We start from the raw sequence: 15923 nt of genomic DNA on the forward strand, positions 1-15923 counted from the left end.
TGAAACTCCCTTTTGTGGTTGAGCAGGATGCGGTGCCACATCCTTAGATGCTCCCTCCCGGGCGTCGAGAGGCTGCAAAATGTCGACGCGAGGAGGTAGAGTCTTCAAGAAGAGTAGAGACTGACGACCATGATAGTAGCCCTCATGAAATGCCCCATCAGGTTGTAAAGGATGAGATTTTGGACAACATGGCACACCATCTATTTTCACAACCAGTTCAGGGAGAAGGTCACTCTACGAAGCCAAATGATCCACTATATGTAGCATCATCTACTCCATTGTATGAAGGTTGTACATACTCAGTTCTTCCTGCGTCCCTCGAGATACTTAACTTGCAAACAATTTATGGATGGAGTAATGTCAGTTTGGATGCATTATTGAAGTAGGTATCAATTCAGTTTGGCTTATATATGAATCATAATATTAATTGTTAATTCTATTTTGAAATCAGACAGAAATATATGTTGGTGGTCTTTTAACTCACTTTTAAAAATATATGTAGGTTATTATCACAAACGCTTTCAAAAGGAAACAAATTTTCAACTAAGAGAGAGCAAGAAAGACATTACTTGACATCTCTGGGAGGCCTCGATTATGTCAAGATCCATGCATGTGTCAATGATTGTGTCTTATTTCGTGGGATTCATGAGTTCGCACGAGAGTGTCCTGTTTGTGGCGAATCAAGATACGAAGTGGAGATGAAGTCAATGGATGTGCCTCATAAGGTTTTGTGACATTTTCTGATGGTTCCACATATGAGACTTATGTTCAAGTGTAAGTCTATTGGAAAGCTCATGTCATGGCATGCTAGTCATTGTTCAAGTGATGGAAAATGGAGGATCCCTGCAGACACACCCGCATGGCAACATATAGATAATTTGTGGCCCGTTTTCAAAGAAGAGCCAAGAAATTTGAGATTTGGTTTAGGTATGGATGGAATCAATCCATTTGGCATCAAAAGCACATCATACAGTGTATGGCCAGTGGTATTGGTGAACTATAATATTCCTCCATCCATGGCAATTAAAAAGGGACATGTGATATTGTCCCTTCTGATTCCTGGAAAGCACAAGGTAAAAAACATGGACATTTACTTAGAGCCTTTGATTGAAGAGTTAGAAATGTTATGGGAAGGTATTGAGGTGCAAGATACAAGTGCATCGACATCCTCTAGAGATTTCACATTGAAGGCCATGTTGTTGTGGACCATGCACGACTTTTCAGGATACGGAGAGTGTTCAGGTACATGTATATAACTCTATATTTGAAATTCAAGACTTGAATCAATTGCATTTGATTAATTAACTTGTTTTTTCAGGTTTAACCACGTGAGGATATCATGCATGTCCTATTTGCGGTCCCTCTCTAGTTTCCTCTAGGCCGGCACATTTAAATAAGGTTATCTACGACAATCATCATGGATTTCTTCCTATTGACCATCCCAAATATGTTCTCCCTACTAATGGAATGACTCCACAATCTCTAACCATTCGAGATTGGAAAGAGAGATGGATTAATGCCGAGAGCCACCCTCCACTTGGCATGAGTTGGTAAGAAGTGCACTTCTCTCGATTGACTTTAAAGTATTTAGCATGATGAATTGTTTACATAATATATTGTTTGTTTGTTAGGTTCTCTATATTCTTTCGTCTTCCGTACTGGACTGAACTCAAGATCAATCACCTGCTGGACCCAGAGGAAAGATCAATCCAAGGTTGCATGAGATGAGCCTGGCCACGCATTGGACCCAGAGGAAAGATTGAGCTACCCCATGCACCTTGGATGTTGTCAAAGAACGAGGAAAAAATAGCGAAGGAACAAATATATAGCTTTCGAACACCCACAGGATGTATGAGATGTCTCAAGGGAGCCCTTCATAAAGAAAAAGAAAAGAGGTGTGGAGCAACTATCTGGTTTGAAGTCCCACGATTGGCACAAAATGATTCAAGTAAGGGTATCTCTAACCATGAATATAGTAATTAGTGGAGTAACTATGTGTAAACTTTGGGGTATGATGACTTTTTCCTCAACTAATCATTTGATCTATGAATATTGTTTACATTCAGTTCGCACTTCCTACTAACATATCCCATTGTGCCTCCAAAGATGTACGTGATATAATTTACAAGATGGGAGAGCTTGTGAGGTGTGTATACATTGTATTTTTTCATTATATATCTTTGAGTTTCTACACAAAAATAAACAATTCTCAAATACATCTTGACAGATACGTGAGCTCGAAGGAAATTGATCCAAACACATTGCAAGATGCTCGAGTATTATCTGTTGAGGTGGTTTATTTGGTGGAGGAAATTTTTCCTCTATCCATTTTGACTACTCAATTACATTTACTCGTACATTTGATTGATGAGATCGCACTTTGTGGCGCAGTTCATGTAAGATGGATGTTTTTTCTTGAGCGCTTCATGAAAACCTTGAAAGATTTTGTGAGGCAAAAAGCACGGCCTGAGGGAAGCATGGCTGAGGGTTGGTTAGTGCAATCATCCCTTGTTTATATCTCTCAATATCTTGCTGAAGTGGATCCCTCTCAACCACGACTATGGAAAGATGATGAAAACTTGAGGATGACCTCTATAGTACCTCAAGGAAAATGAATGAGTAAAGTGCTACCAAAAGAAGAACTTCGTAAGTTAAATAGTTTTTGTATGCTCAATAGTGATGTTATGAGCAAATGGGTGACACTATATAATGAAGCAAGGGTAAGAAGAAAAAGCGAAAGACAAGAATTTCACACTAGATATGAACGTAATGTCTCATTTCCAGATCATCTAAATGCGCTCCCACGTCATATTGACATAGATTGGTTACATGAGGAAATGGAGACATACTATCAATTAATTTGTTTCTATAAGTTTTATTTTATATAAATAAATGACATGTTTGATCTTTTATCTTTTACTACTAGTGCACATTATTCAATGCACTATGGTGTGAGGGTAAACATCTTCGAACTCAATGTATAGATGAAAGGAGAAATACCCAAGATTGTGGTTTCCTTGCTCACTTCGAGGCTGCCAATGGTACCATGGAAGGTTATTGTGGCTTGATCCAAGATATTCTGAAGCTTGACTTCAGACGATTCTTTATATATGTATTGGATGTGAAGTGGTTTAAAGAAGTGGTAACAAATGGTGAGCATTGCACAATCAGACATCATCCAAGTGGTTTTGTAGTCATTGACTCTACAAAATTTCACCAAAACAAGAATGACACATTAGTACTACCTCAACAATGCGAGCAGGTATATATGCAAAGGCTAATTTTTTTATATGTATACATGTGATACATATACATAATATAACAAGTACTTAAGTTTTTTGCTTTTGTTTTTCAAATACAGGTTGTGTATCATCCAATGGTAAACAATAACCGATGGTGGTATGTCATCCCTAAATCTAATCGTTCAAAACCAATATATGGTAATATTACCGACATGGAGATAGCAGATGACAATCCAACAATTAATGATGATGTGCATGATGACACCATAATGGAGGATATGCATGATATAGTACAAGATAAACCTCGCGAGGATGTTCAAGGAAACGCAGAAGAAGACAATAATGTGATTGTCGATGATATTGATGAAGTTATTGAGCAATATAGCAACACATCTGATAGTGGGATAGACTTATTTGTTTCGTCACCTCTTGGTAACATAGACCTAGAAGTAGATAGTTTAGCAAGGGCTGATCTCATTGAAGATGAGATGGATCATTCACTGTAACATACTTAATTTGCTTATTGATTCAATGTGTATTCCTAATTCTATGCTTTTTATCATGCGCACACGTGCATACTCAAGAATCAATAGTCAATTTTAAAGCAAGCATTGAATTTTCCATAATAAAAAGGAAGTATCTTTTATCATCTCTAAGTACATAGAGAAATTACAAGATACATATTGCAATGCTTGCTACTAATTGTAAGGTTTCTGTCGCTTGTCGCTAATTACTTATATCAGGCTTGTCAACTGGAGGAACTGCCATTCATTAGAGAGCAATGAAAAAGTAATTATTAACTCTATTTTTTTAATTCAATGATTCAATGTGTATTCTTAGTTCTATGGTTTTTATCATGCGCACATGTGCATGCTCAAGAATCAATTTCAGGTGGTTAAATAATTATTAACTTTGGTTTTTCAATTATGTGAATTGCTAATTTTAGGTGGTTAAATAATTGTGCATCTGTTGGCGCATCTATATTAGCGTCTATTTGCACGGATATATAGATACAAAATTCGTGTCTATTTACATGCAGATTTACACGCATTTATAGACGCTCTGATAGATGCGCCCGACTTTGTGCGCCTAACATGCGCGTCTATGCCTCGTTTCTGTTGTAGTGAAGACTGCTAGGTATTCACTTTTGTCGATTTAATTTTATTATTTTCTAACATTTGTGAAGGTAGCGGTGGCGTTGGGAAGCACTGGGCAGTTGCGTGTATTCAAATTACTTAGAAGAAATTATCATTTTTTATGGACGTGCGTCTTATTATTAAAGGCATGGTGCTAGTATTTATTTAGACATGCTTATTTATTGAAGTGCTCGATAAATATTTATTATTTTGTATCCGCATGGGCATACGGTTTAGTTATTTCATTATTGGACATTGTATTTGGGCACATCCCGACTCTTCGGCCACCCAATGGCTTTATTCTTTATTTGGACAAAAGCTAGCACAAAAGCTAAAGCATTCTTATTGTAAAATTGGGCTATTTTTTAGCTTGGAGATTAATAGATTTATAAATACATGCCTTGTGGAGCACTCACAAAAGGCATGGGGGGAGATTGTACCCAATTGGTATCTTTTCTTCATGTCGTGCAAACTTGTTTTTTGTAGAGTTTTTTTGTTCTTGGGGATCTTCCGGCGCTCGCTACATATGCATACAACATTCAATCTGTGCACAAGGTATTCACCTTCAGCGTATGTAGTTACTCTGTAATCACATCCATAAGCTCTTTCTTCATACTTGCAACTCAGTTAGATAAGTAGTTCTTCAAATTTTCACTTTCTAGAGTATTTGTAGTAGGGTTTTGGAAAGCTTTTGTTATTTTTGCATATACTAGTTGGGTTGATCCAGAGGATCCTCTGTTCTGGTTTTGATTCAGAGCTCCTATTAAGACTTGGGGTTGTTGATTCCAATGGGTAGGGTTCCACTATTGTTGAGTCGCCATTGGAGGAACTATTTGAGACCACTACTATTGTGGTTGAATCATCATTTAAGGCATTGTTATCTGTGGCCACTGTGGATTAGGTGCATTGTACGGTGGTACTATTTGCATCTAGGGGTAGGGGTAGGGAACTATCCCTGGGATTGCATTTGGTGGGTATACCATTCCTAGCATGGGAGGAGGTAAGATTCCTCTTCCTGGAGTCATTAAAAACCTTGCTTCAACTTTGTCATACAGTCTTGCACCTTCCACTGCAGCTTGCAGATTGACTGGCCTTCTCAATTCCACAAACTTGCGAACTTCTAGTTGTAGGCCTCTAAGAAACACTCCTTTCTGGATACCTTCATCCAAATAATGGTTAGTCCATCTCTTCAGGATGGATTCCATTCACGAGACATAAGCTTCTACTCTTTCTCCAGAGGACTGACTTAGGTTCATGAACTCCTCTCGCATCCGCTCTTCAAAACCTTCACGCCTGAATTTAGTGAACCTTCTCAGACACGCTCTCAGACGCGCTCCAGAGTGAACCTTCTGTCCAGTACGTCTATCTGCGCATCTAACATGCAGCATAAACGCGCTGCCAGACGTGCATCCCAGGTCAATTTTTGTCGAGCACGTCTATCCGCGCATCTAACATGCAGTACAGACGTGCTGTCAAACACGCGTCCCATGTCAATGTGCGTATATAATCGCATGTAGACTTCAGGTCAACCTTCTGTGCAGCGCGTGTATCATCGCATGTACACTGCAGAGCACACACGCCAGCACACGCGCTCTAAGACACGCCCTCAGACGCTCTAAGAGGAAACATTTTTTCGCGTCTATGTCTGCGTCTACAGTGAGATGTAGACGCGCTAGCAGACGTGCTGGGTCGGCCGATTTTAGGCTGACGATCGCCATTGACGATTTACAAAATGCAATAGATAATGGAATCACAAATCCTAAAAACACAGATAGAGCAGAGAGAGGAAGAGAGAAACAGAGAGAGAGAGAGAGAGAGAGAGAGAGAGAGAGAGAGAGAGAGAGAGACTCACCTTGGGTATTTGGTGTGGCAGGAGGTAGCGCTTCTCCTTCTCCTTCTTCCTCTCCTTGGTAAGTTACCCTCCCTTGATGCTTGTTTGCTTGATTGCTGCTTCTTCTTGTTCTCCTCTTTCTTGTTCTGTCTTTCTTCCTCTCCTTGGCTTTCCTTTTTTCCTTCTTGTGTGTTCGAAATGAAAGAAGAGGTGAGTCACGAGGAGGTGAGGCATGAAGAGACTGCATGTCGGCTAAACTTAAGCTTCAAAACTGCAAAAAACGCAAGAAAGGAAAGGCGCAGTTTGAAAAGAAATGATTTAAGTATGGTTTGAATTTTGATGTGTACATCTATTTTCGCGTGTATATGTGCGTCTGTTGTTCAGGTAGACATGAGTATAGACGCGTAGTTAAACGCAGATATAGACGCGCATTTGGGATTTATCATAATTTTTTGTTTTTAAGATAAGTTTTGATAGTGAATTGTTATCATAAGTTTTAATGTATTTATGATGATTTTTGTGTATTTAAAATTAAGATCTTATGTAAACATATGAATGACAAATATTTTGATGTTGTCATGAATTAGGTTTAATCATGTCGACGTCGTCATCACCTAGTGTGGTGCAAGCTGGTGAGTCAATGAGCACATCCTCAAGTTAGGATGAAACATTGCATCTTCATAATCGAGATGCATGGCTACGACAAAAAATTAAATGCATGTGTGATCGTTGTCGAGGGTGTATTTTTTGAGCACGTCGAATTGCAATGTCACACCTCAGCTTGTATGGAGAATGAGACCGAGAAAAATCACCGGTATTCATAGTTTTTTTTTACCACTAAGATTGCATGTCTATGTTATGGGAATTATATAACAACGTACATGAAACTCCCTTTTGTGGTTGAGCAGGATGCGGTGCCACATCCTTAGATGCAGCCTCCCGGGCGTCAAGAGGCTGCAAAATGTCGAGGCGAGGAGGCAGAGTCTTCAAGAAGAGTAGAGACTGATGACCATGATAGTAGCCCTCATGAAATGCCCCATCAGGTCGTAGAGGATGAGATTTTGGACAACATGGCACACCATCTATTTTCGCAACCGGTTCAGGGAGAAGGTCACTCTACGAAGCCAGATGATCCACTATATGTAGCATCATCTACTCCATTGTATGAAGGTTGTACGTACTCCATTCTTCCTGCGTCCCTCGAGATACTTAACTTGCAAACAATTTATGGATGGAGTAATGTCAGTTTGGATGCATTATTGAAGTAGGTATCAATTCAGTTTGGCTTATATATGAATCATAATATTAATTGTTAATTCTATTTTGAAATCAGACAGAAATATATGTTGGTGGTTTTTTAACTCACTTTTAAAAATATATGTAGGTTATTATCACAAATGCTTTCAAAATGAAACAAATTGCAAACTAAGAGAGAGCAAGCAAGACATTACTTGACATCTCTAGGAGTCCTCGATTATGTCAAGATCCATACATGTGTCAATGAGTGTGTCTTATTTCGTGGGATTCATGAGTTCGCACGAGAGTGTCCTGTTTGTGGCAAATCAAAGCACGAAGTGGAGATGAAGTCAATGGATGTGCCTCATAAGGTTTTGCGACATTTTCAGATGGTTCCACGTATAAAACTTATGTTCAAGTGTAAGTCTATTGGAAAGCTCATGTCATGGCATGCTATTCATCGTTCAAGTGATGGAAAATGAAGGATCCCTGTAGACACACCTGCATGGCAACATATAGATAATTTGTGGCCCGTTTTCAAAGAAGAGCTAAGAAATTTGAAATTTGGTTTAGGTATGGATGGAATCAATCCATTTGGCATCAAAAGCACATCATACAGTGTATGGCCAGTGGTATTGGTGAACTATAATATTCCTCCATCCATGGCAATTAAAAAGGGACATGTGATGTTGTCCCTTCTGATTCCTGGAAAGCACAAGGTAAAAAACATGGACATTTACTTAGAGCCTTTGATTGAAGAGTTAGAAATGTTATGGGAAGGTATTGAGGTGTAAGATACAAGTGCATCGGCATCCTCTAGAGATTTCACATTGAAGGCCATGTTGTTGTGGACCATGCACGACTTTCCAGGATACGGAGAGTGTTCAGGTACATGTATATAACTCTATATTTGAAATTCAAGACTTGAATAAATTGCATTTGATTAATTTACTTGTTTTTTCAGGTTTAATCACATCAGGATATCATGGATGTCCTATTTGCAGTCCCTCTCTAGTTTCCTCTAGGCCGGCACGCTTAAATAAGATTATCTACGACAATCATCATGGATTTCTTCCTATTGACCATCCCAAATATGTTCTCCCTACTAATGGAATGACTCCACAATCTCTAACCATTCGAGATTGGAAGGAGAGATGGATTAGTGCCGAGAGCCACCCTCCACTTGGCATGAGTCGGTAAGAAGTGCATTTCTCTCGATTGACTTTAAAGTATTTAGCATGATGAATTGTTTACATAATATATTGTTTGTTTGTTAGGTTCTCTATATTCTTTCGTCTTCCGTACTGGACTGAACTCAAGATCAATCACCTGTTGGACCCAGAGGAAAGATCAATCCAAGGTTGCATGAGACGAGCCTGGCCACGCATTGGACCCATAGGAACCCATGCACCTTGGATGTTGTCAAAGAACGAGGAAAAAATAGTGAAGGAACAAATATATAGCTTTTGAACACCCACAGGATGTATGAGATGTCTCAAGGGAGCCTTCATAAAGAAAAAGAAAAGAGGTGTGGAGCAACTATCTGGTTTGAAGTCCCACGATTGGCACAAAATGATTCAAATAAGGGTATCTCTAACCATGAATATAGTAATTAGTGGAGTAACTATGTGTAAACTTTGGGGTATGATGAATTTTTCCTCAACTAATCATTTGATCTATGAATATTGTTTACATTCAGTTCGCACTTCCTACCAGCATATCCCATTGTGCCTCCAAAGATGTACGTGATATCATTTACAAGATGGGAGAGCTTGTGAGGTGTGTATACATTGTATTTTTTCATTATATATCTTTGAGTTTCTACACAAAAATAAACAATTCTCAAATACATCTTGACAGATACGTGAGCTCGAAGGAAATTGATCCAAACACATTGCAAGATGCTCGAGTATTATCTATTGAGGTGGTTTGTTTGGTGGAGGAAATTCTTCCTCGATCCATTTTGACTACTCAATTACATTTACTCGTACATTTGATTGATGAGATCGCACTTTGTGGCGCAGTTCATGTAAGGTGGATTTTTTTTCTTGAGCGCTTCATGAAAACCTTGAAGGATTTTGTGAGGCAAAAAGCACGGCCGGAGGGAAGCATGGTTGAGGGTTGGTTAGTGCAATCATCCCTTGTTTATATCTTTGAATATCTTGCTGAAGTGGATCCCTCTCAACCACGACTATGGAAAGATGATGAAGACTTGAGGATGACCTCTATAGTACCTTATGGAAAAGGAATGAGTAAAATGCTAACAAAAGAAGAACTTTGTAAGTTAAATAGTTTTTGTGTTCTCAATAGTGATGTTATGAGCAAATGGGTGACACTATATAATGAAGCAAGGGCAAGAAGAAAAATAGAAAGACAAGAATTTCGCACTAGATATGGACGTAATGTCTCATTTCCAGATCATCTAAATGCGCTCCCACGTCATATTGACATAGATTGGTTACATGAGGAAATGGAGAGAATGGAAAAATAGGAGAAAATTAATATATCTCAAGAAGCGTGGGAATACGCACGAGGTTGCTTATCAAAGGTGAGACATACTATCAATTAATTTGTTTCTATAAGTTTTATTTTATATAAATAAATGACATGTTTGATCTTTTATCTTTTACTACTAGTGCACATTATTCAATGCACTTTGGTGTGAGGGTAAACATCTTCGAACTCAACATATAGATGAAAAGAGAAATACCCAAGATTGTGGTGTCTTTGCTCACTTCGAGGCTGCCAATGGTACCATGGAAGGTTATTGTGGCTTGATCCAAAATATTCTGAAGCTTGACTTCAGATGATTCTTTATATATGTACTGGATGTGAAGTGGTTTAAAGAAGTGGTAACAAATGGTGAGCATTGCACAATCAGACGTCATCCAAGTGGTTTTGTAATCATTGACTCTACAAAATTTCACCAAAACAAGAATGACACATTAGTACTACCTCAACAATGCGAGCAGGTATATCAGGATGGAAAGATCTTCTCCAAGATTGATCTCAGGTCAGGTTACTATCAGATAAGGATCAAGGAAGAAGATATCCCAAGGACGGCCTTCAATACAAGATATGGACACTTTGAGTTCCTGGTTATGTCATTCGGGCTTACGAATGCACTGACCACCTTCAATAGGTTAATGTAGGATGTCTTTAGGCCATATCTTGATGATTTCGTGCTTGTCTTCTTTGATGACACCTTAGTCTATTCTAAACAGGAAGAAGATCATGAACCTCAACTTCGGATTGTCCTTGAGACAATGAGGTCACATAAGCTGTATGCAAAAATAAAAAAGTGTGCATTCTTAAAGCATCAGATTGAATATCTTGGATTCATAGTAACAGCAGAAGGAATATCAGTGGACCCAGCCAAAGTCAAAGATGTGCTTGAGTGGCCAACACTAGTATCCATCAAAGAGATATGTAGCTTTCTTGGATTGACAAGATGGTATAGGGTCTTCATAAAAAACTATGCTTTGATTGCAACACCTCTGACGGATTTACTGAGGAAGAAGACTTCCATTGCATGGTCAACTCCCGATCAAAATAGCTTCGATAGATTGAAGCAAAGTTTGGTATCAGCACCAATTCTAAAACTTCCAAACCTCAATAAAGAGTTCGAGGTAGTAACTGATGCTAGCATTCTTGCCTTGGGATGTGTACTTATGCAGGAAGGTCATCTAGTAGCATACTCTTCAAGGAAATTGAAGAGTCATGAAAAGAACTATGCTACGCATGATCTGGAATTACTAGCTGTCATCCATGCTCTAAAGCTTTGGAAACACTACTTGTTGGGTAACAAGTTTACTCTATTAACCGACCATAAGAGTCTCAAATGGATCTTTACCCAGAATGAGCTCAACATGAGGCAACGTCGTTGGATTGAAGTGTTGGAGGAATATGACTTTGAAATCAAGTACCGAATAGGGAAAGAGAATGTAGTTGCCGATGCACTTAGTTGCAAGGCATTCCTAAATTCCTTAATCCTGCAGAATCCATCAACGGCCAGATCTCTAGCTATAAAAGTATCTATGCCAAACAACCCTATACTTGAATTAGCTAGAGAGGAAGCATGCTATGATTTGGCCTACCAATCAATGCTAAAGGAGATCTCTATCAAGGATCAAAATCAAAAGTTGCAAGCTAAGTATCAGGAATTTTCCATTGATAATGGACTTGTCTACTACAGAACAAGGTTGTGTATACTAGCAAGCCAGTCACTTAAGCAGAAGATAATGTGGAAAGCTCATGATTCCCCTTTCACAGGGCATCCTGGCTATGCTAAGACTCTTAATGTAGTTAGGAAGAGCTACCATTGGGAGAGGCTCAAAGGTGAAGTTCTCAAATATGTCACTGAGTGCTTGTCTTACCAACGTATCAAAGCCGAACATGTCATGATGCCAGGGAAACTGCAACCTCTTGACATTCCCCAAATGAAATGGGAATTCATCAGTATGGATTTTATTGTAGGGCTACCCCAAGTCCAGGGAGGATACAACTCCATCATGGTTGTGGTTGACATGCTTACTAAGGTTGCACACCTTATTCCACTAAAGACAAGCTATAAAGCCTCAGACATTGCAAGATTGTTTATCAAGGAGATATTCAAGCTACATGGTTTACCTAGAAGAATCATTAGTGATCGAGATTCTCTCTTCACATCACACTTCTGGAGAGCTATCTTTGAAGCTATTGGGACTCAACTCTGTTTTAGCACCGCCTACCATCCCCAAACGGATGGCCAAACAGAGCGAGTAAATCAAGTCATCGAGGATATGCTTAGGGCATACTGTTGTCGAGAGCCAAAGAGGTGGATTCAATACTTACCTTTGGTAGAATTTGCATACAATGCTTCTTACCAGCAGAGCATTCAGATGACTCCTTTTCAAGCATTGTATGGTCATGACTGTCGAAGTCCCCTAAACTTTTCTGATCCAACCTTAAGGGTTGAAGCTTCAAGACAGATGTTGGAAGAGATGGATGACCAAATAAAGTCAATAAGACATGACATACAAGCGGCCAAGGATAGACAAAAGGCATACGCGGATTTGAAGCGTCAAGAAAGGGTCTTCGAAGAAGGAGACATGGTCTTCATTTGTGTATGCCCTAAAAAGAGTTCTCTATCCTTAGGAGATTGTAAGAAACTAAGTCCAGGGTATTGTGGACCATACAAAATCCTCAAGTGCCTAGGACCTAATGCTTATAAACTGCAACTCCTTGAGAACCTAAAGGTTCATAATGTATTCCATATCAGTCTATTGATAAAATATGTACCTAATCCTAACGACGTACTTGACGATCAACAAATTGTAATGCCTAGTCAAGGAGTCCTTGAACTAAGGCTTGATAGGATCTTAGATGTTAGGGAGAGACAATTAAGATCCAGAACCTTGAGAGAATGCCTCATCCAGTGGAAAGATTATCCCAAAGAGGATGCCACTTGGGTAGATGAAGGCACTCTCAACCATCAATATCCCCAGTTTATCTCGAGATGAGGACATCTCGATTCCTCTAAGGGGGAGAGAATGTAATATATCAAATTCACCTCCTATTAAGATTAAAGGGGATTTTTATTTTTGCTTTCATCTTTTAGATTTTATTGTCTTGTCTATCATACATGTTTAGCTAAAGAAGATGTGCAACATTTCAGACATCATGGATTCAAATTATTGAGCAATGGCATGTTTCAATTTAAGTGTATTTGCATCAATATATGAGAGATAATGAGTAGCAACACTAGTCTTTGAAGAGAGGAAGGAGATGAGAGATAGACGTAATAAAGATAATGGAGTTTTGCATATGGGCATATCGGGTACGAAGAGGTGGTGGCAAACGCATTGTTACTACAAGGGCAAACTACTCGGATAAGTCTTTGTCCTTTGAACTAGCTGAATGCAAGCAAATAACTTCATAAGTTCATTTACGATTATGCATAGATAGCTGCCATGCCAAGGTTGGGTTTAGGGGAGATATTTATTCATTCATACCTAAAATTGGTGACTCGTCTACGCATCAAGTAAAACATCCATGTGATTGAGTCTTTAGAACTCCGTTGTGTGCATGAATATCGAGGTCGAGTTATTTATTATGCTCCGTAAATCCATGGAAGGTGGCGTCTCAATATTCGTTCAATGGAGTGTATTCTGTGAGAGCTCAGAGCACTTTGACGTTTGTAATAAATAGATGGATGGTTTCGAACGTCTAACTGTATAACTTGATTAAAGGGAAAGAGATGTTATCTAGTGCGGGAGCCATGATCGTTGTTGAGGAAGAGGCGAAGGGCGAATTGCATGGCGTCCAGGTAGGAGGTGGAAGCGCCAGGTGAGTTGTAGATGATGCGGGGGAGGATGTCTGAGACCAACGTCTCACGCATGGCCGCCACTCGAGAGGTGGGTATCTGGGACAGGAGCTGCACCACGTTCACGTGTTGCTGCGTGACGCACTCCTGGGGCAGCACCACGGCGTAGCGGTCCTCGGCCTGAGTGGGCAGGTAGCCGACGTACTGGTCGTGCGCCGACTGGTTGGTGAAAAGCACCGGGACGCAGCCGGCCACGATGCTGTCGAAGAGACTCTTGCGCGTGGGGGTGTCTCCCTCGGGTTGCAGGCAGAACACGGCTCGTGAGAACTCCCGCGTCACCACTTCAGGCTCCATCTCGCAGGGCAGGCCCTCGCCCCAGAGCACGCACTCCTGCGCCAGGCAGAGGCTGGGGCTTTCCTGGCACTGCCGCATCAGCTCCTGCCGGAACTCGGACGTGCTCTGCCGCGAAAACTGGCGCTTGGCGGATCCCAGAAACATAACCAGCCACTCCCTCTTGGCGTGCCGGATGGTCTCCTGCTCATGAGCAGGTATAAACACACAGATCAACACGATGTTATGGTATTGCAGAAACAGTGCCTTGATTAGATTTTGTATCTTAATTTTACCTGCCAGATGGCGAGGTCTTCATCGGAGGTGGGGTGGAAGGAGGTAGGGTAGGGCACGCCCATCTCTCGAATGCCGCGCCTGAAGCCTTTCTCCCACCACAGAATGGTGACGTTGGCCAGGTCGGGCTGCGACGTGACGGGCATCCCCCACGTGTTGAGGCCCTCAGGACGGCTCAGGTCGTTGGGCTGGCGCCCGAGGACCATAAAATGGGCCCGGCCGCCCGTGGAGCGCCACGTGGTCTGCGCAGAGAGCCAGCCGAGCAGGCGTTGCAGGCGGCGGTCTCGCAGCTGAAGTTGATTGCACAGAAGGGACAAGGCGGCGTCCTGGCCGGCGTAGTAAGGAATATAGAAGGCCTGGGCGCGGGCGGGGTCGTTTGTGAGGCACGGGTAGCGCTTCATGCTGTTATGGAAGATCACCTCCAGCGAGAACTGGTGCGTGCGGAACCAGGCGTGAGGCGGCACAGGCGAAATACGAGTGCTGTTACTGCTATCGTTACGAAAAGCTGGCACACGCGGCCCCAGCCCCTGATTGTCCAGCTTCCCGCAGAACAGGCAATCCCAGGCTTGATCCTTGCACCCTTCCTTCCCAGCCTGGCACCTCTCGGTCAGCTCCTCGTTATACTCTCGCGGCAGCTCGTACATGTACACCCGCGGCCTTCCTTCGCAATCCCCACGCCCCACATCATCATTATTCCTTCCATTTATCGCCTGCTCCGTGCCATCACTATCATCATCCCTAGTGACATCAGCCGCCTTCTCCATACCATCGAACTTTGTCTTACTATAACTCTCCCTATTGCTCTGACCATCCCCCTGATCCGCACCGCGGGTCGTGTCCAGCTGCCCCATCAGTGAGGGACGATGATACCTTTCTTCCTTCAGCAGCTTTAGCAATCCTGCCGACGATGATGACCATATGTCCGAAGGGCTCGCCGCCATCCATAGCACCAGCCCCGCTGCCGAAGCCGTCAAGCACAAGATGAGCGTGCATGTGGAGGTGGGAATCAAGATCCGGTGAACCTGCTGCTGCTTGGAGTAGCTCATGATCTGCAAGCCCTAACTGTGGATTCTCTAATATCCGCAAGCTGTTGCTACATGCAGGCATGATTAGATTATAATCGTGATCAGTCGAAGTCCTCGAGCAGAACCGTCACATCATAATTAAGTTTGAACAAATCTGCAGGTACTGAGAGCTCTCAATCCTTCGAAGTATGACCCGAATAAAAAAACAAAGACCTTCATGATCATTGGATCGTCATGTTGGTAGATGGCCCGATACAATAAGACTGCATGATCATCGCATCATGGGGCTCTGCTAGCCCCAGCCTGTATAGATCGTGGCATCGTGCACTTTCCTTCATCCACCACGGCAGGTGAATGTCATAAAAATACCCCGAGGTCTATCTTCCTCCAGTTGACAGTGGACACGGCCATCCGCTGCACGTGGCTTCCAAACACTCGCGAGTCTCTCAAATTTAAAGCACAGCCTAGAGATTTCGAAATGGTCAATTGAGAGCAGCATTCCTAATTTATAGGAGCTTTCACGCT

General features: G+C 41.4%; 1 protein-coding gene across 1 annotated transcript; it reads right to left on the bottom strand.

Annotated features, from left to right (window-relative positions):
• Positions 1–13171: 13171 nt before the first annotated feature.
• Positions 13172–15579, bottom strand: LOC148014841 (putative xyloglucan galactosyltransferase GT13). Its single transcript, XM_087665461.1, has 2 exons — positions 14376–15579; positions 13172–14283 (listed from the first exon to the last, which is right to left on the bottom strand). Exons 1-2 carry the CDS (start codon positions 15417–15419, stop codon positions 13687–13689), a joined length of 1641 nt encoding a protein of 546 aa, XP_087521587.1. The 5' UTR covers positions 15420–15579; the 3' UTR covers positions 13172–13686.
• Positions 15580–15923: the final 344 nt, after the last annotated feature.

Source organism: Lygodium microphyllum, chromosome 24, assembly GCF_053477565.2.
Source record: "Lygodium microphyllum isolate KBCC chromosome 24, Lygodium_microphyllum_v1.1.10, whole genome shotgun sequence".
In the NCBI taxonomy this organism is placed as follows: Eukaryota; Viridiplantae; Streptophyta; class Polypodiopsida; order Schizaeales; family Lygodiaceae; genus Lygodium; species Lygodium microphyllum.

Bases quoted from the DNA above. Each gene is read 5' to 3' on its own strand.
- LOC148014841 (XM_087665461.1), bottom strand. From the start codon at position 15,419: ATGAGCTACTCCAAGCAGCAGCAGGTTCACCGGATCTTGATTCCCACC. The intron at 14,284-14,375 runs GTAAAATTAAGA...GCTCATGAGCAG, and splicing joins AAGACCTCGCCATCTGGCAG to GAGACCATCCGGCACGCCAA.